At 41.2% G+C, this 23331-nt stretch overlaps 1 protein-coding gene across 2 annotated transcripts in view; it reads right to left on the minus strand.

The window, feature by feature from the left end:
• The window catches only part of EMSY (EMSY transcriptional repressor, BRCA2 interacting), a 546562-nt gene that overhangs the window by 134941 nt on the left and 388290 nt on the right, over positions 1-23331 (minus strand). Inside the window, exon 1 of one of the 2 annotated variants that reach the window (XM_036258225.1) lies at positions 22059-22194. Coding sequence is in view for 1 of the 2 variants with exons in the window: in XM_036258224.1 (XP_036114117.1) it covers positions 22059-22161 (103 nt within the window). In the remaining variant the exon portion in view is untranslated. Of the gene's footprint in view, positions 1-22058 lie in introns of those variants that run through there. The other variant, XM_036258224.1, reaches the window with a different exon arrangement.

The raw sequence follows: 23331 nt of genomic DNA on the forward strand, positions 1-23331 counted from the left end.
CGTCCCATGTAGCAAGGAACTGAAGGTAACTCCATCCAAAAGCCAGAAAGAAACTGAAGTCTTAGTCCTACAACCACAGGGAACTGAATTCAGCTAATGGAGTTTTCCCTATTCAAACTTCAGATAGACCACAGCTCCAGCTAACACCTTGATCGCTGTCTTGTAAGAACCTAAGCAAAGAACCCAGCTAAACCAAGCCCACACTCCTAATGTACAGAAAGTGTAAGATTATAAATGTGTGTTAATTGAAGCCACTAAATTTTTGGTAATTTGTTATGCAGCAAAGAAGACTAGTACAAGGTAGAACTAAATACTATACAACAATAGCATATGAATTAGGAAGAGAATATTCAAAGTTAAAGTAGGTTCTTTGTCTAAAAGGAGTGAAGAGATAAATTTGGACCTTAAGTCAAACATTCCTTTTTAAAAATTCTAAGAAACTGCCCAGCTGGTGTGGCTCAGTGGATTGAGCGTTGTCTCATGGACTGAGAGGTCCCAGTTCCATCCCTGGTCAGGGTACATGCCTGGGTTGCAGGCTGGATCCCCAGTAGGGGCATGTGCAGGAGGCAGTCAATAGATGTTTCTTTCTCACATTGATGTTTCTATCTCTCTCTCCCTTCTTCTTTCTCTAAAAAAAAAAAATCAATTAAAAATTTCTAAGTAGCCCTGGTCAGTTTGGTTCAGCGGTTAGAGCATCGGCCTGCGGTCCTGAGAGACCCGGGTTCGGTTCCCGCTAAGGGCGCGTACCTCGGTTGCAGTTTGTCCCCGGCCCTGGTCGGTTGTGCGGGTGGCAGCCACTCGATGTGTTCCTTTCACATCGATGTTTCTCTCTCTCTCTCTGTTCCTCTCTCTCCCTCCCACTCTACCTGAACAAAAAATGGAAAAATGTCCTCGGGTGAGGATAAAAAAAATAAAATAAAAAATAAAAATAAAAAATAAATTTCTAAGTAATCACTAAAAGAATAGAACTAGAACAAACTAGTGGCTTTCACACCAGTGAAGAGGAAAAAGGAATGAAAGAAAACCTACCAATGCAAAGAGAAGGCAAGAAATATAGGGAGGAAAATTTCTTATAAATGTAGGATAAATAAAAAGCATTAAGCCCGGCCAGTGTGGCTCAGTGATTGAGTGTCAACCAATGCACCCAGAGGTCACTGGTTCGATTCCCGATCAGGACACATGCCCAGGTTGTGGGCCCAATCCAGAGTGGGGGGCATACAGAAGGCAGCTAACTGATGTTCTCTCTCTTTGATGTTCCTATCTCTCTCTCTCTAAAAATCAATAAAGAAAAAATATTTTTTTTAAAAAAAGCATTAAAAAGGTGGAAATAAATAAAAATGTGTCATTAATCATAGCTGATGTAGTAGAAAAACAGAGAATGATACTGAATCTTTAAAGTAACAGAAACAACTATCTGCTATTTATTTACAAGATAAATACCTAAAACATAAGGGCACATTATAGCTGAAGCTAATAGCTTGGGGGAAAATATGCCAGGCCAAAAAAAAAAAAAAACGAATAGAATTTAATCCTCACCTGGGGATATGTTTTTATTGATTTTACAGAGAGAGGAAGGGGAGAGAGAAATCAATCTGTTGCCTCCCATATGTGCCCTGACTGGGAATCAAACCTTTATGGTGTACGGGACAACATTCCAACCAACTAAAACAATAGATTTTGTTGGGCCAAAAAAAAAAAACCAAATAGATTTTAAAGCATAAATTCAATACAGAAATTAAATTCCAGGTCATTTTTTAAATTAGTAACATTTTGTCCAATCTCTTAAAGAAGCAAACCATTTACTGATTATACACAATGGCTTTGTACTAGTCTCAGAGCTGGTAGAGCAATTTAATAAAGATATCTACACAGCATACTTACTATATAAGTAAGGAAAACTATTTCTTTTTTTTTTTTTTAATTAATTTTTGTTACAGATGTTTCTCCTTTTCCCCCCACTGATTCCCCCCTCCTTCTCCCTCCCTGCCCTTTCCTCAGTTTGTTGTCCATGTCCACTGTTCATGCACACATGCATATAAGTTCTGTGGTTTATCTCTCCCCCACCACCCCCTCTTTAAGGGATTGTCAGTCTGTACCCCACTTCCACGTCTCTGGGACTACCCCATTCCTCAGACTGTTATGTTCATTATATTCCACAAATAAGTGAGATCATATGAAACTTGTCTTTCTCTGTTTGGCTTGTTTCACTTAGGATGATACTTTCCAGGTCCCTCCATGTCGTCTCAAAGGATAAGAGATCTTTCTTTCTTACAGCTGCATAGTACTCCATTGTGTATATATACCACTGCTTTTTTATCCATTCGTCTACTGATGGACACTTGGGCTGTTTCCAGATCTTAGCTATTGTAAATAGTGCTGCTACAAACATGGGGGTACATATATTCTTTCTGAATGGGTTTCAGGCTTCTTAGGGTATATTCCTAGAAGTGGGATCACTGGGTCAAATGAAAGATACAATCATCAAAAGGGAAAGGCTACCCACTGTATGGGAGAGCATAACTGCCAACGATATATCAGATAAGGGGTTAATTTCCAATACATATAGAGTGCTCATACAACTCCACAAAAGGAAGACAAAGAATCCAATTAAAAAATGGGCAGAGGAACTAAATAGACATCTCTCCAAACAGGACATACAAATGGCTAAGAAACATATGAAGAAATACTCATCATCACTAATCATCAGAGAGATGCAAATTAAAACAACAATGAGGTATCACCTCACACCTGTCAGAATGGCCGCCATCAACAAATCATCAAACAACAAGTGTTGGCGAGGGTGTGGAGAAAAGGGGACTCTAGTGCACTGCTGGTGGGAATGCAGCCACTATGGAAAACAATATGGTGTTACCTCAAAAAATTAAAAATTGAACTTCCATTTGACTCAGTGATCCCACTTCTAGGAAAACTATTTCTAATGGTTAACAAGCAAGGTGGGCGATATAAATGACAGTATTTCAAGTAATACACAACATACTTCTACTCAAGATGAAGTAACAAGGACCAGATTTACTCTCCTACTGGAAACAACCAATATGGTCAAAACATATGAAACAATAATGGTACACAAGGAAACTTTTAGGGATAATAAACATGGTAAGTATCTTGATTGTAGTGACAATACATCTGTCAAAATTTATCAAATTGTATACTTTATTTAATTTTTTTGTTAATCCTTACCCAAGGATATTTTTCCATGGATTTTAGAAAGAGTAGGGGGAGGGGAGAGAGAGAGAAACATTAATGTGAGAGGGAGACATCAATTGGTTGCCTCCCAAACCCACCCCAATAGGGACCAGGGAACAAACCCGGAATCCACAACCCAGGTATGTGCCCTTGACTGCGAATCGAACCCACAACCGTCCAATGCACAGGCTGATACACTAACCATGGAGCCACACCAGACAGGGCTCAAACTGTATACTTTATCTTTTTTTTTCCCCTCACCCGAGGATATTTTTCTGTTACTCTTCAGATAGAGCGGGAGAGAGAGAGTGAGGGAGAGAGAAAGAAAGAGAGAAGCATCCATGTGAGAGGGACACATTGAGCGGTTACCTGCTTCACAACCCCAACTGGGGCCTGGGACAAACCGAGGTATGTGCCCTTGACCAGAATTGAACCCACAACTCATTGGTCTGTGGGCTGACGCTCTAACCGCTGAGCCAAATCGGCTAGGGCTCAAACTGTATACTTTAAATGTGTATAATTTATTATATATCAAAAGCAAAAAAGTAATGTACAAATATTCATCCAATCATTCAATAAATACAAGGGTGGGCAAAAGTAGGTTTACAGTTATGAGTACACAAAAGTTTACTCTTGTATTATTATTTGTTAATTATCATAATATTTATTTGTATTACAACTATAAACCCACTTTTGCCCACCTTATATTTATTGAATTCCTACTGGGTGCCAGGCATTGTTGGTACAAGATAATACAAAGGTTGAGGGAGCTTTGAAAAACTCTAATAAATCTAGGGGGAAAGCAATGAAATAAATAAGAATATAAAACATTACAAAGGAAGAGTTGAGGGAGCCTATAGAAAGGAATAAATCTGCCCTGGCCGGTTTGGCTCAGCGGTTAGAGCGTCGGCCTGCGGTCCTGAGAGACCCGGGTTCAGTTCCCGCTAAGGGCGCGTACCTCGGTTGCAGTTTGTCCCCGGCCCTGGTCGGTCGTGCGGGTGGCAGCCACTCGATGTGTTCCTTTCACATCGATGTTTCTCTCTCTCTCTCTGTTCCTCTCTCTCTCCCTCCCACTCTACCTGAACAAAAAATGAAAAAATGTCCTCGGGTGAGGATAAAAAAAAAAAAAAATTAAAAAAGGAATAAATCTATCCTTTGGCCAGTTGCTCAGTGGTTAGAGCAGTGGCCTGCGGACCAGAGAGACCCAGGTTTGGTTCCCACTAAGGGCACGTACCTCGGTTGGAATTTGTCCCCACCTGGTTGGGATCATGTGGATGGTAACCAGTCAATGTGTCTCTCTCACATCAATGTTTCTCTCTCTCTCTTTCCCTCTCTCTCCCTCCTGCTCTGTCTGAAGATAAATGCCCCCCAAAAAGAACATTCATAGCATTATCTGTTATAGCAAAAACTTGGAAACAAAACATCCAATGACTGAAAAAAATGGATAAATCAATATATTCATACAGTAGAATTCTAAACAACATCAAAAAATTAAGTATCCACATAAAAATAAATATATAGATATCTATACCCATTAACACAGACAATTCTCAGGAACATGGATGATACTAAGAACTACAATTTGAGTGAAAAAGCAAATTGCAGAAAACTATATATAAGGAACAATGTCACTTAAAATATAAAATAAAAAACAAGCAAATCTAAACAGTATATATATTTTTTTATCCTCACCCGAGGACATTTTTCCGTTTTTTGTTCAGACAGAGTGGGAGGGAGAGAGAGAAGAGAGAGAGAAACATCGACGTGAAAGGGGCACATCGAGTGGTTGCCACCCACACAACCCATCCAGGGCTGGGGACAAACTGCAACCGAGGTACGCGCCCTTAGCGGAAACCGAACCCAGGTCTCTCTGGACCGCAGGCCGATGCTCTAACTGCTGAGCCAAACCCGCCAGGGCTAAACAGTATATTTTTAAGAATGCGCCCTGGCCGGTTTGGCTCAGCGGTTAGAGCGTCGGCATGCGGTCCTGAGAGACCTGGGTTCGGTTCCCGCTAAGGGCGCGTACCTCGGTTGCAGTTTGTCCCCGGCCCTGGTCGGTTGTGCGGGTGGCAGCCACTCGATGTGTCCCTTTCACATCGATGTTTCTCTCTCTTTCTCTGTTCCTCTCTCTCCCCCCCACTCTACCTGAACAAAGAATGGAAAAATGTCCAGTGAGGATAAAAAAAATAAAATAAAAAATAAAAAAAAGCAAAAAAGCCCTGGCCGGTTTGGCTCAGCAGTTAGAGCGTCCGCCTGCAGTCGGGAGAGACCCGGGTTCGGTTCCCGCTAAGGGCATGTACCTCGGCTGCAGTTTGTCCCCAGCCCTGGTTGGTCGTGCGGGTGGCGACCACTCAATGTGTCCCTCTCACATCGATGTTTCCCTCTCTCTCTCTTCCTCTCTCTCCCTCCCACTCTGTCTGTACAAAAAATGGAAAAATGTCCTCGGATGAGGATTAAAAAAAAAGAATGCACAAGTGGTGGCCCTGGCTCGGTAGCTCAGTTGGTTAGGGTGTTGTCCCTGATACACCAAGGTTGTGGGTTCAATCCCCAGTCAGGGCACATAAGAATCAACCAGTGAATGCATAAATAATTGGAACAACAAATCAGTGTTTCTCTCTCTCTCTCTCTCTCTCTCTCTCTATATATATATATATATAAAATAATCAATAAATATATTTTTAAAGGAATGCATAAGTGGTAAAAATCTAGGAAATGATAAACAGTAAATTTAAGATAGTGGTTATCTCTGGAGAAAAAGGGAAAAGATGGAATCAGGGAAGGATACACAGGGGCTAAATGTTTATTTAATGACTGCTCTTAACCAAACAGTCCTTCTTTATCAAGGCCATAATTCTCCTCAGTTGTCAAGCTTTAGGTCTGACATTGAAAGAACAGAGAACATACTTCTGATTAGCAAGACTAACTGAATCAACTCCAGTGATCAAAGGGACATCAGACAACAAAGTAGACATGCCCTCCTGTCTGCTTTAAAAAAAGAAAAGTGGATTTCAAAATGGCGGCGGAGTGAACGGAAGCTACACAGACCATCTCCCAAAACCAAACTGGAATTACAACTATAACACAGACTAATCGACGGGGAAAACCAACAGAAAAGCAGCTCGTGAGGACCATATAACCAGGGACACTGCCTCAATCCTGGTAGGCTTGCGAAGGTGCGAGATGGGGGCTGGAAGCCCACGGTCCCAAGGTCAGCAGCTCGGCAGCGGCCTTAGCTGGGAGCAGCGCCCTCAGGTTACACTCCGAAGCGGCTCCACAGCACAAAGCTGTGACAGAGGCTAAAAAAGCCACAGCCACTCACCTTGGGCTCCAGCAGAGGGAGGGCAGACTGCTCTGGAACTATAGCGGGACACTCAGGATTTGGAGGGCACTCAGAGCTTTTGCTGAGTTGCTGCCATTCAGGACGGTGGCCATATCGCTCCTTCCCAGGGCTCTGGGGAGAGGCAGCAGCCCCTCCCTCAGAGATCTAACCCCACCCTGTGGGCCACTGAAGTGCTAATTGAAGCTCATTAAAAACCAGCATCTGCCCCACCCTCGTGAAATCCCCTTATGCTGAGCACCTGAGGGAGTTTTTCAATCAACTGACAACCCAAAACTCATCAAGTAACCTGGACTGCTAGCCTCCAGGCAAAAAGCTAGAGGATAACAGTACCTTTCCTGGGCTAGCAACTTTAACCAGGAAAGTAAGACTTGACAATAGTGTTTAACATGGGTCCTTCCTCGCTCATCTAAACCCAGGAGAGGGAGCCACAAACAGCAGAACACCAACACCCACAGGGAAAACTTGACAAGCTCCAAAGCCCACTGTGATAGCCAAAATGGTGAAACACAGAAACAGAAGCCAAATGAAAGAGCAAGAGACCTCCACCGAAGATAAGATCAATGTGGAGCAGTTAGGCATGTTAACAGAGCTAGAATTCAGAGCCATGATCTTGAGGAAGCTCAACAGCATGAGTAAGGACATAGAGACGCTGAAAATAAGCCAACTGGAAATTAAAAACCATCAAGAAGAGATAAAAAATGACATATCAGAAATGAAAAACACATTGGAAGGTTTAAAAAGCAGAATAGAGGAAGCTGAGGACCGGATCAGTGAATTAGAAGACAGGGTAGAAAAAAATCAACCAATCAGAAAACCAAAAGGAAAAAACAATTAAACAACAGGAAGACAGCTTAAGAGAACTGTGGGACAACAGGAAATGTAATAATATTCACATCATAGGAGTCCCCGAAGAAGAAGAAAATGAGCAAGGGATAGAGAATATATTCAAAAAAATAGTGACAGAAAACGTCCCTAATTTGGTGAAGGAAGAAGGCATTCAAGTTCAAGAAGCACAGAGAGTCCCAAGTAAGAAGTACCCAAACAGGCCCACACCAAGACACATAGTAATTAAAATGCCAAAAATTAAAGACAAAGAGAGAATCCTAAAAGCAGCAAGAGATAAGCAACAGGTTACCTACAAAGGAAACCCCATAAGACTCCCAGCTGACTTCTCACGAGAAACACTACAGGCCAGAAGGGAATGGCATGAAGTCATCAAGGTCATGAAGAACAAGGATCTGAATCCAAGACTACTCTACCCAGCAAGGCTATCATTCAAAATAGAAGGTCAAATAAACAGCTTCCCAGACAAAAAAAAGGCTAAGGGAATACATTAGCACCAAACCAGCACTGCAAGAAATGTTAAAAGGACTGCTGTAATTAGCAGTAGAAATGGGAAGAAAAATAGAACCACACTAAACAAAAATGGCAATAAAAAAGTACATATCAATAATCACCTTAAATGTAAATGGACTTAATGCTCCCATAAAAAGACACAGAGTAGCTGACTGGATACGAAAGCATGACTCATCTATATGTTGATTACAAGAGACCCACCTCACAACAAAAGACTCACATAGGTTGAAAGTGAAGGGATGGAAAAAAATTTTCCAAGCAAATGGAAAGCAAAAAAAGCTGGGGTAGCAATACTCATATCTGATAAACTAGATTTCAAAATGAAGGCCATAACTAGAGACAAAGAAGGCCACTACATAATATTAAAAGGATCTATCCAACAGGAAGATATAATATTGATAAACATATACGAACCCAATATAGGAGCACCAAACTATATTAAAAATCTTCTGGAGGACTTCAAAGGAGAAATCGACAGCAATACAATCATAGCGGGGCACTTGAACACCGCGTTGACAGCACTGGATAGATCCTCTAGACAAAAAATTAGCAAGGAAACAGAGACTCTAAATGAAGCACTACACCAAATGGATTTAATAGATATCTACAGAGAATTACATCCCAAAACTACAGAATACACATTCTACTCAAGTGCACATGGGACATTCTCAAAGATAGACCATATGACAGGGCACAAACTAAATCTCTACAAGTTCAAGAAGATTGAAATCATATCAAGCATCTTCTCAGATCACAATGACATGAAACTAGAAATCAATTGCAACAAGAACATGCATAGACATTTCAACACATGAAGGTTAAATAGCGTGTTATTAAACAATGAATGGGTTACCGAGGAGATCAGGGAAGAAATTAAAAACTCCCTGAAAACCAATGAAAATGAACACACAACAACACAAAATCTATAGGATGCACTGAAAGCAGTTCTGAGAGAGAAGTTCATAGCACTACAGGCCTACCTCAAGAAACAAAAAAATTTCTAATTGACTGTCTAACCTCACAACTTAAAGAATTAGAAAGCAAACAAAAAGAAAACCCCAGAGCAAGTAGAAGGAAGGAAATAGTAAAGATCAGAGCAGAAATAAATGACAGAGAGACCAAAAAAACAATTCGAAGGATCAATGAAACAAAGAGCTGGTTTTTCAAAAAGATAAACAAGATTGATGGACCCTTAGCTAGACTCACCAAGAAACAAAGAGAGAGAACCCGAATACACAAAATCAGAAATAAAAGAGGAGAAGTAACAACCGACACCACAGAAATACAAAAGATTGTTAACAGCTACTATGAACAACTATATGGCAACAAATTCGGCAATCTAAGCGAAATGGACAAATTTCTAGAAACACACAGTCTCCCAAAACTGGACAGGGAAGAGATAGAAAACTTGAACAGAGCAATAACAACTAAGGAAATTGAAGATGTAATCACGACTCTCCTAGCAAACAAAAGCCCAGGCCCAGATGGCTTCACGGGGGAGTTTTACCGAACATTCAAAAAAGAACTAACACCCATTCTCCACAAACTATTTCAAAAAATTCAACAAGAAGGAAGACTTCCAAACACGTTCTATGAGGCCAGCATAATTCTAATTCTAAAACCAGAAAAAGACACTACAAAGAAAGAAAACTACAGGCCAATATCCCTGATGAACACAGACACCAAAATCCTGAACAAAATACTAGCAAATCGGATCCAGCAATACATCAAAAAAATTATTCACCATGACCAAGTGGGATTCATTCCAGGGATGCAAGGCTGGTACAATATTCGCAAATCAATAAATGTGATACACCACATAAACAAAATGAAGAATAAAAACCACATGATCATATCAATAGATGCTGAAAAAGCAATTGACAAAATCCAGCATCCATTTCTGATATAAAAGCTCAGCAATGTGGGAATAGAGGGATCATATCTCGACATAATAAAGGCCATATATGAAAGACCTACAGCCAACATCATACTCAATGGGCAGAAACTAAACACATTTCAATTAAGAACACGAACAAGACAGGGATGTCTACTTTCGCCACTCTTATTTAACATAGTGCTGGAAGTCTTAGCCACAGCAATCAGACATAAGGAAAAAATAAAAGGGATCCAAATTGGAAAGGAGGAAGTGAAACTGTCATTATTTGCAGATGACATGATATTATACATGGAAAACCCTAAAGACTCCATCAAAAATCTACTAGACTTAATAAATGAATTTGGAAAAGTAGCAGGATACAAAATTAACATCAAGAAATTGACGGCATTCTTCTACACCAATGATGAACTCACAGAGAGAGAAACTGAAAAAACAATCCCATTTACCATCGCGGCAAAAAAATTAAGATACCTAGGAATAAACTTAACCAAAAAAGTAAAGGACCTATTTGCAAAAAAACTACAGGACATTGAAAAAAGAAATAGAGGAAGATATAAAAAAGTGGAAGCACATACCTTATTCATGGATTGGGAGAATTAACATCATTAAAATGTCTATATTACCCAAAGCAATCTATAGATTCAATGCAATCCCCATCAAAATATCAACGACATATTTCACAGAACTAGAACAAATACTTCAAAAGTTCATATGGAACCAAAAAAGTCACCGAATAGCCACAGCAATTTTGAAAAAGAAGGACAAAGTAGGTGGGATCACAATACCAGATATCAGGTTATACTAAAAGCGACTGTAATCAAAACAGCCTGGTACTGGCACAAGAACAGGCATATAGACCAGTGGAACAGAACTGAAAACCCAGAAATGGACCCAAGGCAATATGCTCAATTAATATTTGACAAAGGTGGCAAGAGCATACAGTGGAGTAAAGACAGCCTCTTTAATAAATGGTGTGGCGAAAATTGGACAGCTACATGCAAAAAAATAAAACTAGACCATCAACTTACACCATACACAAGAATAATCTCAAAATGGATAAAAGACTTAAATGTGACCCGTGAATCCATAAAAATTCTAGAAGAAAATGTAGGCAACAAAATTTTGGACATCTTATACAGCAGAATTTTCACTGATACATCACCTAAGGCAACAGAAAGAAAGGAAAAAATGAACACATGGGACTACATCTGCACAGCAAAAGAAACAACCATCAAAATGGAAAGGCAACCCACTGTATGGGAGAACATCATTGCCAATGATATATCAGATAAGTGGTTAATTTCCAATATATATAGAGTGCTCATACAACTCAACAAAAGGAAGACAAAGAACCCAATTAAAAAATGGTCAGAGGAGGTGAATAGACACCTCTCTAAACAGGACATACAAATAGCCAAGAGACATATGAAGAAATGCTCAACATCACTAATCATCGGAGAGATGCAAATTAGAACAACAATGAGGTATCACCTCACATCTGTCAGAATGGCCGCCATCAACAAATCATCAAACAACAAGTGTTGGCGAGGGTGTGGAGAAAAGGGGACTCTAATACACTGCTGGTGGGAATACAGACTGGTGCAGCCACTATGGAAAACAATATGGTGTTTACCTCAAAAAATTAAAAATTGAACTTCCATTTGACCCAGTGATCCCGCTTCTAGGAATATACCCTAAGAAGCCTGAAACACCAATCAGGAAGAATATATGTACTCCCATGTTCATAGCAGCACTATTTACAATAGCTAAGATCTGGAAACATCCCAAGTATCCATCAGTAGACAAATGGATAAAAAAGCAGTGGTACATATACACAATGGAATACTATGCAGCTATAAGAAAGAAAAATCTCTTATCCTTTGAGACAACATGGAGGGACCTGGAAAGTATTATCCTCAGTGAAATAAGCCAAGCAGAAAAAGACAAATACCACATGATCTCACTTATATACGGAATATAATGAACATAACAGTCTGATAAATACGGTAGACCCAGAAACATGGAAGTAGGGCACAGACTAACATCCCTCAGAAGAGGGGGTGGGGGGGTGGGAAGAGATAAACCACAGAACTTATATGCATGTATACATAACCAACAGACATGGACAACAAAGCCGGGGACGAGGCGGGGATGGGGTGGGGAGGAGGGTGTCAATGGGGTAAAAAAGGAGAAACATCTGTAACAAAAAAATAAATTAAAAAATTTAAAAAAAATAAAATAAAAAATAAAAAAAGAAAAGTGCGGGTGGGTATGTAACTGCTACCTGATAGATGATATTTCATTTTGAGAACATTATCTTACCTAGAATCTCTGTCATTTTGTGTGAATGAATAAGTAAATGTCAACCATAAAAAATAGTTCCTAGAGCGGTACCTAGATTTTAATATGCATAATTTTGGAGTTCTGTTTTGTTTTCTGGCTTTATCCAGACTATCCACTTGCTGTTAAAAGCACCTTGCTCTGAAAAGTTAAAGAACTTTAACAGCAAGAGTACAGACCTATAATGAGTTCAACATTTTTCTAGCTCTGCAACTGAATTATTCCAACCTTGAAATATTTAATTTTCATTGATTAAAAATAACTGTTTTGAGTCTCGTGAGTACATTATAGAGATAAATAAAACCGATGCTTATGAAATTCTTTGATTCTTTGAGCTCAGCCGGTGCGGCTCATGCACCAAGAGGTCACGGGCTCAATTCCTGATCAGGGCACATACCCAGGTTGTGGGCCAAATCCCCAGTGCAGGGCATGCAGGAGGTGGCCAATCAATGTTCTCTCTCATTGATGTTTCTATCTCTCTCTCCCTTCCTCTCTCTAAAATCAATAAAGAAAAATTTTTTTTTAATAAATGAATAAAAAGAATAAAATTCTTGGAAATCTTCAGATAGAAGAAGCCTTATTAAACCTTATTATTATGTTTAAAATCTTACCTTCTAAAAATAACAAGGTATGATGTAATTTGGCATATTCTTGAGTTTACACAACAGGAAATCAAAATTGCTCAAAACTCAACTTCAGACGCTGTTTCAGTTATCTATTGCTGAATAACAACCGCCCCAAAACTGCATGGCATTTTTTTTTATAATATTTTTTCTTTATTGATTTTTAGAGAGAGAAGAAGGAAGAGGGAGAGAGAGAGATGGAAACATCAATGAAAGAGAACATTTGATTGGCCGCCTCCTGCATGCCCCGCACTGAGGATGTGGCCCACAACCTGAACATGTGCCCTGACCAGGAAATGAACCAGCGACCTCTTGGTGTATGGGTCAGCTCTCAACCGCTGAGCCATACCAGCCAGGCACAAAACTGCATGGCTTTAGAAAACAATTCATTGCTATCTTTCACAGGAACAGCATAAACAATGAAAGGTGTACAGGAATATAAGCATTTACATAAATAACCTGTTTTGGCAGGAATATAGTATAAGTAGGGAAGTTAGGAAGTACAGGGAAAAGGAGGAAGAAAGACCCAAGAGTTCAGAATAAACTGGATACCATAATGAACTATACATCCACAAGAATGGCTAAAATAAAAAAGACTGACATCAAATGTTGGCAAGAATGTGGCTCAACTCTGTGAATGTAAAGTAGTACAACCACTTTGGAAAGAGACCTGGCAGTTTTCTACCTTGTGACCCAGTTCTTCCAATACTAGGTATTTACCCTATGAGAAATGAGAATATATAGATACACAAGAAGACTTGTACAAGAGTATTCATAGCCGCTTTACAGTATTTGTAATTGTCAAAACCTGAAAACAGCCAGGTATCCATTAACAGCAAAATAAACAAACTGCGGTATATTCATTCAATGGTACACTACTTAGCAATAAAAAGGAATCACTAACACATATAATGAAATAGATAAATCTCAAAAACATTATACTGAGGAAAGAAGCCTTACACCAAATAGTTAATACTATATGACTCCAATTACATGCAATTTTAGAACAGGCAAAGCTAACCTATGATGGGGGAGGGGGTGGATCAGAACATTTTTGCTCCCAGGGGAGAAGGGGGAAGGTGAAAGAGGGGATTGACAGGGAAAGGTCATGAGGAACATTCCTGCTTGATGGAGAAGTTCCATATCTTGATAGGGGTTCTGGTAACACAGATGTATGCATTTCTCAAAATTCAGCAAATATACACTTAAGATATGTGCATTACACTGAATATAAACTTTACATCAAAAGAAAAAAAACAAAGAATTGAACTTTAATGATATGTTGGGGAAAGTATACAAATGTCTGAAATTTACTTTGATATGTGTCAAAAAAATAAAGTGAAGTGATAGAGAGAGGAATAGATAATTGGATAGAAAAGTGATTTTTAAAGAAAAAAGTATAGAGCCCTGGCCAGTTTGGCTCAGCAGTTAGAGCGTCAGCCTGCAGTCCAGAGAGACCCAGGTTAGGTTCCCGCTAAGGGCACGTACCTCGGTTACAGTTTGTACCCGGCCCTGGTTGGGTTGTGCGGGTGGCAGCCACTCGATGTGTCCCTTTCACGTCGATGTTTCTCTCTCTCTCTCTCTCCCTCCCTCTCACTCGATCTGAACAATAAGTGGAAAAATGTCCTCGGGTGAGGATAAAAAAAGGTATAGAAAATGTTAATGGTAGAATCCAGGTGGTAGGTAAACAGATATTCACAGCAAATTCTTCCAACTTTATTGTATGTGTGAAAACATTTATTTAAAAAGGGGATTTTCATGCCATGTTTAGAATTTGGTCTTTATCCTCCAGTCAATAGAAAATCTTCAAAGGGAAACAGATGAACAATCTAATTCTGTAAGGAATAATCATCAATCAGTCAGGGTTTAAAGAGGTATCCACTGAGAGAATGTGTAGGAAGCTACAAATGACAAAGGGAACAGTGCAAAAGCAATTAGGTTAAGATTGTGTGGCACATTAGACACTCCAACTAACTTTCCCACTAAAAACACCTAGAAATGTTAGTATACTCACAATGTATTCAAACAAATGAAAGAGAGAAGGAAGAAAGGAGAAGCTAAGGAGGTCCGTTAAAGTAAGGAGTCAAATAAGAGACCACCCAAATAAAGATTTAGTCCTTACTCTACCTGCCCTGAAACTCAGTGTTTGCTCTTAAGGCCTTTCAATTGACTGAATGAAGTCCAGCCACATTATTAAGAGTAATCTTTACTGAAAACCAACTGATTGTTGATGTTAACCACATTTACAAAATACCTTCCAAAAACACCTAGATTAGTATTTGATGAAATGACTGGATACTAGAGCCTAGTCAAGTTCACACATTAAACAGATAAGGAGACCATAACTGTTATAGAGCATGATTTATATCAATACATTAAAGTAATCAGTAACTGCATCTCATATAGATCAATAAAATGTGCTAACAGTGACTAGACCTCCTATGATAGTTACATGTGTCTTTAATTAATCAAAATAGGGGTAAATACATTAATAATTATAATTTACAGATAAATAATAAATTATAATTTATATAAGTATAATAAATTCATGGGTTCTAAGAAATAAAACAGTAAAAGGCTTCTTTCTAATTAAAAGGTTAAAATAGCTGTTATATTGCCATATGATCCAGTAATTCCACTTTTGGGTCTCAAAGAGATATTTGTACACCCCTGTCATGGCAGCGCTATTCACGATAGCCAAGAGGTAGAAGCAACCCATGTGTCCATCACAGAAATGAATATGCAAAATACAGTGTGTGTATAAAACACACACACACACACACATATATGATGGAAAATTATTCATTCTTTAAAAAGAAGTGTGGCTCCCTCGGGTGAGGATAAAAAAAAAAAAAGACATGTGGCTCAGGGGTTGAGCATCCACCTATATATACACCAAGAGGTCCCCGGTTTGATTCCCGGTCAGGGCACATGCCCGGGTTTTGGGTTCAATCCCTAGTAGGTGGCGTACAGGAGGCAGCCAATCAAAGTTTCCCTCATCATAGATGTTTCTATCTCTCTCACCCTCTCCCCTCCTCTCTCTGAAATCAATAAAAACGTACTAAAAAGGAGGAAATGCTAACACATGCTACAACATAAATGAACTACAAGAACATTATGCTAAGTGAAATAAGCTAGTCACAAAAAGACAAATTCTATATAATTCCACTTATATGAGATACCTAGAGTAGTCAGAGATAGAAAGTACAAGAGTGATTGCCAGGGTCTGAGGGTGAGAATGGATGTAGAGTTTCAGTTTTGCAAGATGAAGTGTTCTAGAGATTGGTTGCCCAACAATGTGAATGTACTCAACAATACTAAACTATAGACTTAAAAATGGTTAAGATGGTAAATTCTGTGTGTATTTGTTCACAATAAATAGACAGCTGATATGGCAATTCTTCCAGCACTGACACTGTAAAGCCTTTATGCTTTAAGTTTTTAATAAGCACTCTTACTTTGCATTCTAATGTACCACATACATATGTCCATCACAGCACCTGAAACAACTGGCAGTCCTTGACTTGCATACATTAAATATAAACCCTTTTGTGCGCTGAATCTGGCCCTTCATTTGGCCTTCATTTGTCAGTTGACTTATGGTGAGCTTTAAGTCAGAGGCAGTGTTGCTTGCCTGTCAATAACCCTCAAGAAAAAGACTGTTTTCCTTAAGGTGACAGGATGTCTCCTCTGCCAGCCCATGGGATCCCAGGACCAAAAAAAGCCTGAAGTATGCTCACTTACTTGAGGCTACAGAGAAGACAGTGGAAAGGGGCCTGAAAAAAAGGAAAGAAAAAGAAAGGCAGCAATAAACTACAAGAAGCTAGATGCCTTGAATGGCATTATTTGTATGGCGGAGGCAGCTGGTTAAAGCCTCTCTGGTCTTGTGCTGCAGTGACAAGGAAAGAAAGAGCCCTTTACCCCATCTAAATGAATCCCATAATGAAGGTCTAAAGAGTGAGGTCAAGAGTTAGGAAAGTGTGGTACATAGGAGGCACTTAGATTATAACTATTATCACCATTATTATTATCCTTAATATTTCTATCATGAATGTAAATAATGATAAAGTTTTCTTCTACTTTTCTTCTGCCCAATTCCTGTGAATAGGATGGGAAGAGGGGCAGCAAACCTGTGAGAAGGAACAGCACATACCTAGCCTTTTTAAAAAATATGTTTTTATTATTTTGGAGAGAGAAGGAGCGAGAGAGACAGAAACACGGGCGTGAGAAAGAAACATCGGTCAGCTACCTCTTGCATGTCCCCTACTGGGGATCAAGCCCACAACCCAAGCATGTGCCCTGATTGGGAATCGAACGGGGACCTCTTAGTCCACGGGACACCGCTCAATCCACTAAACCACACCAGCCAGGCTATAATCTATATTAAACCCATAATTAGAAATTTTGAAATGTTTTTTAGATTTCTGATAAATAGATCCTCCTCCATAATATGTCAATTTTGGGACATCCTTGTTTCAAACATATTTTTAGTAATGCATTTCCCTTGAAAGTAGAAAATGCCTATTTGAACTTATCTGTTCATACCCCTACTGGCCTGTTAGCTACCTTGAATAGAGGGTCACTGAGTAAGTGACAAAAAAGGTGTTCAACAAGTACTTGCTGAATAAACAAAACATTCTGAAAATTTTTTCCATAGTTAATTCTCCTCGATGGCCATAATTAAAGTATATAATTCACTTCCACTTCCCTTTAGGTAATATTTTTTCCATGAAACCAACAGCACCTGAAATTCTACTTCCTGTAGACAGTATGTCTTGGTAGAAAGAGCTGTCAGACCTATATTTGAATACCATTTCTGCCACTTAATAGCTGTATGATGCTGAGGAGATTACTTAACTTTTCTAAGACTTGGTGTCCTCATCTAAAAAAATGGGAATAACACCACCTACTTATTAGCTACTAGGAATGTTCTGAGGATTAGAAATACACAAGCAATCTTCACTTTGCAAGGTTCTAAAATGTACAAATTTCAGTTACCACAGTTTAGTTAATAGCAATCCCCCAACAATACAATTCAAATTTCAGTTACCACAATATATTAACTGTAAGTAATTAAATATAGTACTACAAATTTTGCTACCAGCTCTTCAGTCCACAAATCACTATGTAAATAATAGAAGCACATCACCATCAGTGATTAACCAAGTCACTTCCTTCAAATTCTGTTGGTAGATTTGACAAAATAAACTACAAAGGAACAACAATTAAGCTGTTGAAGGACTTCTCAATAGCAACAATAAAAATCAGAACACACTGGAATAATATTTTCAAAGTGCTGAAAGAAAAATATCTCTCTACCTACATTGCTAACTATGGATAAAACATCAGGGCAAAGTCTTGATGATTAGTTGGTGATTAGTCACTGCACATCTGTTTTTCAGTTTTTGTACAGATAGCAAAGTGTGTAGTTGAGTTGCCTCCTTGTCTACTGGGGATGAATGTAAGTGACATTTTACAAAAATGAATAATCAACAGAGAACAGGCCAACAATGATGAAAAGTACAGCGAAGAAACAAAAAGTGACTATGTTAGAAGTGAAATTCCAATCATCCATAAATGGAGTGATAGAAGAAATAGCTGACCACAACAATGTTGACCCTGCTGGCATTTGAGAGACTATGTACACGCAGAGGAACTTAGTGAAGGCAAACTTATTGACACAAATGAAGAAAGTGGTTGTGACAAAAGCATGAAGATGGTCTAGAAGAAGCGATGCCAGCAAAAAACTGTATTAAAGGAACTCTCTGAGACATTTCACAATATGGAAAGTACAAAGAATAAAATGTTGGAAGCTGATCCAAACTTAAGGGTATGACAATTCACCAAGGTACAGAAAAAAATATTCATTCCATATCACAAGTTATAAGACAAGAGGGCAGGCACTGTTCAAACTCCTCTTGATAAGTACTTTTACCCCCTAAAAAAAAAATTTTAATTCTCAATGTTTTTATACTTCTTTTTTTTTTTTTTTTTTTTTTGGTGGTACATGCCCCTAGCGGGAACTGAACCTGGGACTCTCTGGTCTGCAGGCCAATGCTCAACCGCTGAGCCAAACTGGCCAGGGCTTATTCTCAATGTTTTTAATGTTTTAAACTACAGTGTACTAAATAGATATTAGTTTTACTATCTTTTCATTTCTCTATATATTTATAATTAACAACAAAAAAGAGTTTACAATGTCTGCCAAAACATTTTAAAGGTCATAGAACAACAGTAAATTTTCCCATTAAGATCACTTTGCCAGTCTTAACTTGCATGGTTATTTATGTTGTCCCACACAACATAGCAAAATGAGGATTGCCTGTACCTATAACATTTGGCACATCAAGGTGCTTATTATTTCACAACTAAAGAGAAACCCTCTCCCCTTCCCCCTGGTCCTTACAATTTGCTCAAACAGAAAATAAAATTGAATTGAACTTGGCTGATGTTAAGAAGATAGTTTTTGACTAAGAACCACTGCCATATCTGAACATGCAATTCCCCACTCATCTTTATGTTATCCAAAACACACACACACCCCAATGCTGAAGATAGGCTTCTTAAACAGTTATTCAGTTTGTCCTTTGTGATAGTATATTATTTCATGTTTGTCTTCATCCCTTGCATGTAGCGGCAAAACAATGAATTGCACAGAAGTAATACAGTATAGTAGCTCTAGAGTCAGACATCAACTTGAATACTACCTCTACACCAATTTTGTAACCTTACGTAAGTTACTTCTTAGAGTTTCAATTTCCTAATCTGTGAAATGAGGATAATAATACCATCTTTTTGGAATTATGGCAAAAATCAAGAGGTAAGATATATAAAGTGCTTAGGAAAGTGTGGTACATAGGAAGCACTTAGATATAACTATTATCACCATTATTATTATCCTTAATATTACTATCATTAATGTAAATACTAAAATAATGATAAAGTTGCATTTGTTTTAAAAGCATCATTACTGCCCTGGTCAGTTTGGCTCAGCGGTTAGAGCGTCGACCTGCGGTCCTGAGAGGCCCGGGTTTGGTTCCCGCTAAGGGCACGTACCTCGGTTGCAGTTTGTCCCCGGCCCTGGTTGGGATTGTGCGGGTGGCAGCCACTCGATGTGTCCCTTCACGTCGATGTTTCTGTCTCTCTCTCTGTTCCTGTCTCTCCCTCCCACTCTACCAGAACAAAAAAGGAAAAATGTCCTCGGGTGAGGATAAAAAAAAATAAAATAAAAACATCATTACTAATCAACTTATTTTTCAAAAATCAAATTCTCTTACTCCAAGATATCATACCCACCACTTGCTAGGTAAAAAGACTTGACCTCAACTTCCTCCATATCCTTTTTTCTCCCAAGGAACGTGTGCAAAGCGCAGCCAGCATTCACTCATCCTCTTCTCGCAACCCCTAATTCCTATGTCATGTCAAAACCCTCACTGCAGTTTCCTCTTCTGAGGACATTAAGAACTACAACCATTTCCCATTTCTCAGAGCTATCTGCCAGAACAGTAGTATCTTGCTCTCTCAGAGCTCACATGACTTAACTGACAGTTTTCTCTTTTGATTCTAACCTTTGGTTCTAAACTAAGAGTCATTATTACCTTTATTTACCCATAAAGAAGCAAATAACCTAAAGGCCAACTGAGGCCAACCCCTGATTTCTACTAAACAATTTAATTCTGCATAAAATATTCATGTGAGTTTGTTGAGCAATATCTATTTTAACACTTTCAGTGACAGAAAGCCCTCTACCTCACAGGTCAACCCATTCCAAGATCCCATCTTTAGATCAAAAGTTGCCTTATATTGAAGCAAAATCTCTTCCCTTACAGTTCCACTCACAGGTGCCAATGCCACATTACAGGGAAATACAGAACGTTTAATGCTCTCTATGACAGCCCATCCAACATTTGAAGGCCCTTCAGTTTCTCTTCCATTTCCAGTTCAGAAAGCATTGTTTTAAGTCCCTTCCCTCATGGGCCTCCTCTGGGCCAGGTACGGGCTTGCCAACATGATCTCACAACAAATTGGTAAAGCACTTCCTTTGCCAACGTTTAGCCTGCCAAGGAATTAAACTGCAAATGATCCCTTTGCCCAAAGCCTATCACTATTATGTTAAAAAAGATTAATTTAAACCAGTAGTTCAGGAAAAAATGCAAGCCTAAATCATGGTATAAAAGGAATGGTACTAAAGTCCTGAAAACTGCAACAAGAGTCAGTCTTTCTTTCTCTCTTCCTTCCCTTCCCTTCCCTTCCCTTCCTTCCTTCCTTCCCTTCCTAACTTAGCCAATTCCTGGGAACAGAATTAAGTAGAATCAGATGGCGTGAAATCCTTGCCTCTTTTCTACAAGCCAAACGCACATGCCTGGGAGAAGGATCCAACAATGAGAAGATTGACTAAAGAGTTAGCGTCTGTCCCGAGAGAGTGGATCCAATGAAAAGAAGGAAGTAATAGCCAAAAAATATTCTCTGTACCTTGCCAGAAGCAGGTGCCTGAAGAAGTATCAAACACTGTGCTCTCAAAACATGACCCAAGTAACAGAAAAGTTAGTGCCGATTTTTACACGCACGGACACGCACACGCACACGCCCGAGGGCCGGTGGGGCGGCAGGGGCAGCCGGCGGAGGGCTCCCCCAGTCCCTAGAAAGTGCGGGCGGTGAAGTCGCGGCCTCGGACGGCCCCTAACCCCCGGGCCGTGGGACAGAGCAGAGCACGGGGACCTGGTGGCTGGTGCTCGGGGAGCCGGCACCCGCAGGGAGGTCCAGGCTCGCGGCTTCCCAGCCCGGGGCACGGAGGCAGACGCTGTCCCCGGGCGGACGCTCCGGCACCTGAGGACATCCTCGGTGGGAGCGGAGGGGAGGCCGGGGTGCAGATCCGAGGCTGGGACGCCGTTTCCTGGAGGTGCCGAGGAGGTCTAAGATTAACAGACGGAGGAAAGCAGACCGCGGAGTCTCACCCATGGGGGAGGGGAGGGTAAACGAAGCTCGGTGCCCCTCTCCGGTGCCCCTGCAGCGGTGGCAGCAGGAGCAGGAGCAGGTGCTGCCCCCTCCCCACAGGCCGTGCAGACCCCAGCACTCCTCAGCGACACAATGGAGCCCAATCCGCTCCCTTCATCTGCAGCCTTCCACTCCTGCCCGCGGCCAGGGCTCGCACTCCGGCGCCGGTGGCCGGGCCTGCTGCCTGCCGGGCGGCCAGGTCCGCCCTCAGCCTTCCTCACGCGGAGTCTCCCCTCCGCCCGGCGCCCGCTCTCCCTCCCGCCCGCCTCAGGCAGGGCCCGCGGCCGGCGGTCGCACTCACAGAACTCGGCGATGTACCAGGTCACCGCGTAGTTCTCCTCGCACCAGTCCAGCGTGGAGGTGGTGCGGCCCCAGTAGCCCTCGCGGTCCCCGGCCGGAGCCATCGCGCCCGCCGCCGCCACCCAGGCGCTCCGCTCGCAGCGCTCGGCTCCGCTCGGCTGCGCGGACTCCCAGGCCCGCTCCCGCCCTGCCCGCGCTCTCCCGGCGCCCCGCCCCCCTCCCCGAGGGGCGGGGCCCGGCGCCGTCACCCGCAGAGTCCCGCGAGGAGGCCCCGCCCACTGGCGCCAGGGAGCCGCCCCGCCCACGATGGCGCAGGGCCCCCTATCCCAGGGCGCGGGGTTATCCTGCCCCTGGCTTCCCCGGGAAAGGGTGTGATCCGGAAAAGCAGGTGGAGGTGGCTCCGAGGCCTGCCCTGCCTCGGCACGCCCTTGGCCATAGGTTCGGGGTTCCCGACATCCCGGAGGCGGTTTTCTGTCAGGATGCGTCTGAACCGCCATCTGTGTGTGTGGTTGGATTTAATCGGGACGGGGGTGGGATGAAGCCTTCCACCAAGCCCTGGCTTGGTAAAACCTGTGCAGAAATGCACCTCGGGATCTTCCTGTGGCCGCAGGCCTCCAAGGAGCTCAGAAACAGAGCCCTCCTAGCCCCGGTATTCGCCAGAAATACACCGATTTTGAAGGTATAAGTAAGTGTCTCTTGGAAAACAAAGGGAAAGGGCAACAACAAAAAATAAAAAATTGGCTTTGAGATCCTAAAAAAGAATGCAGCCAAACCATGAAGAGTTGACCTGCTTCAGTTTGGGGACTCCAAGCCCAGAGGTTTCTATCCGCTAATTATAAGTATGCCCTACACTCCAGGCAACCAACAGCGTCCCCTACTTCCAGCCGCACCACTCTACTCTGCCTAGCTGCTGGAGCGACCTTTTGAAAAACAAATGCAACTGCCTCAGCCCCAGGGCTCAGCCGCACGAAACTCTTCCCGACCTTGGAATGTGCTAGGTCACTCCCCTCTTCCTGCCTTTGCTCCTGCAGCTGGGACCGCCTTCCTCTCTTCATTTGACTAACTTCCACTGGCCCGTCGTATCCAGCTTCCTGAAGCCCACCCTGACTCTCACCCCAAGAGCCCCCTTGGCCTTGTTCTCATCCTCCCATGACACATCCAGATTAGAGAGCTTGCTTTCTGTTCTTTATGGTCCTAGCACCCAGGACTCTGCCTGACCATGAAGTTTGAAATAGAGGATGGTTAAGAATTATATAAATGCTATTTTCCAAGGA

This window comes from Molossus molossus, unplaced genomic scaffold, assembly GCF_014108415.1.
Source record: "Molossus molossus isolate mMolMol1 unplaced genomic scaffold, mMolMol1.p scaffold_m16_p_13, whole genome shotgun sequence".
Classification (NCBI taxonomy): Eukaryota; Metazoa; Chordata; class Mammalia; order Chiroptera; family Molossidae; genus Molossus; species Molossus molossus.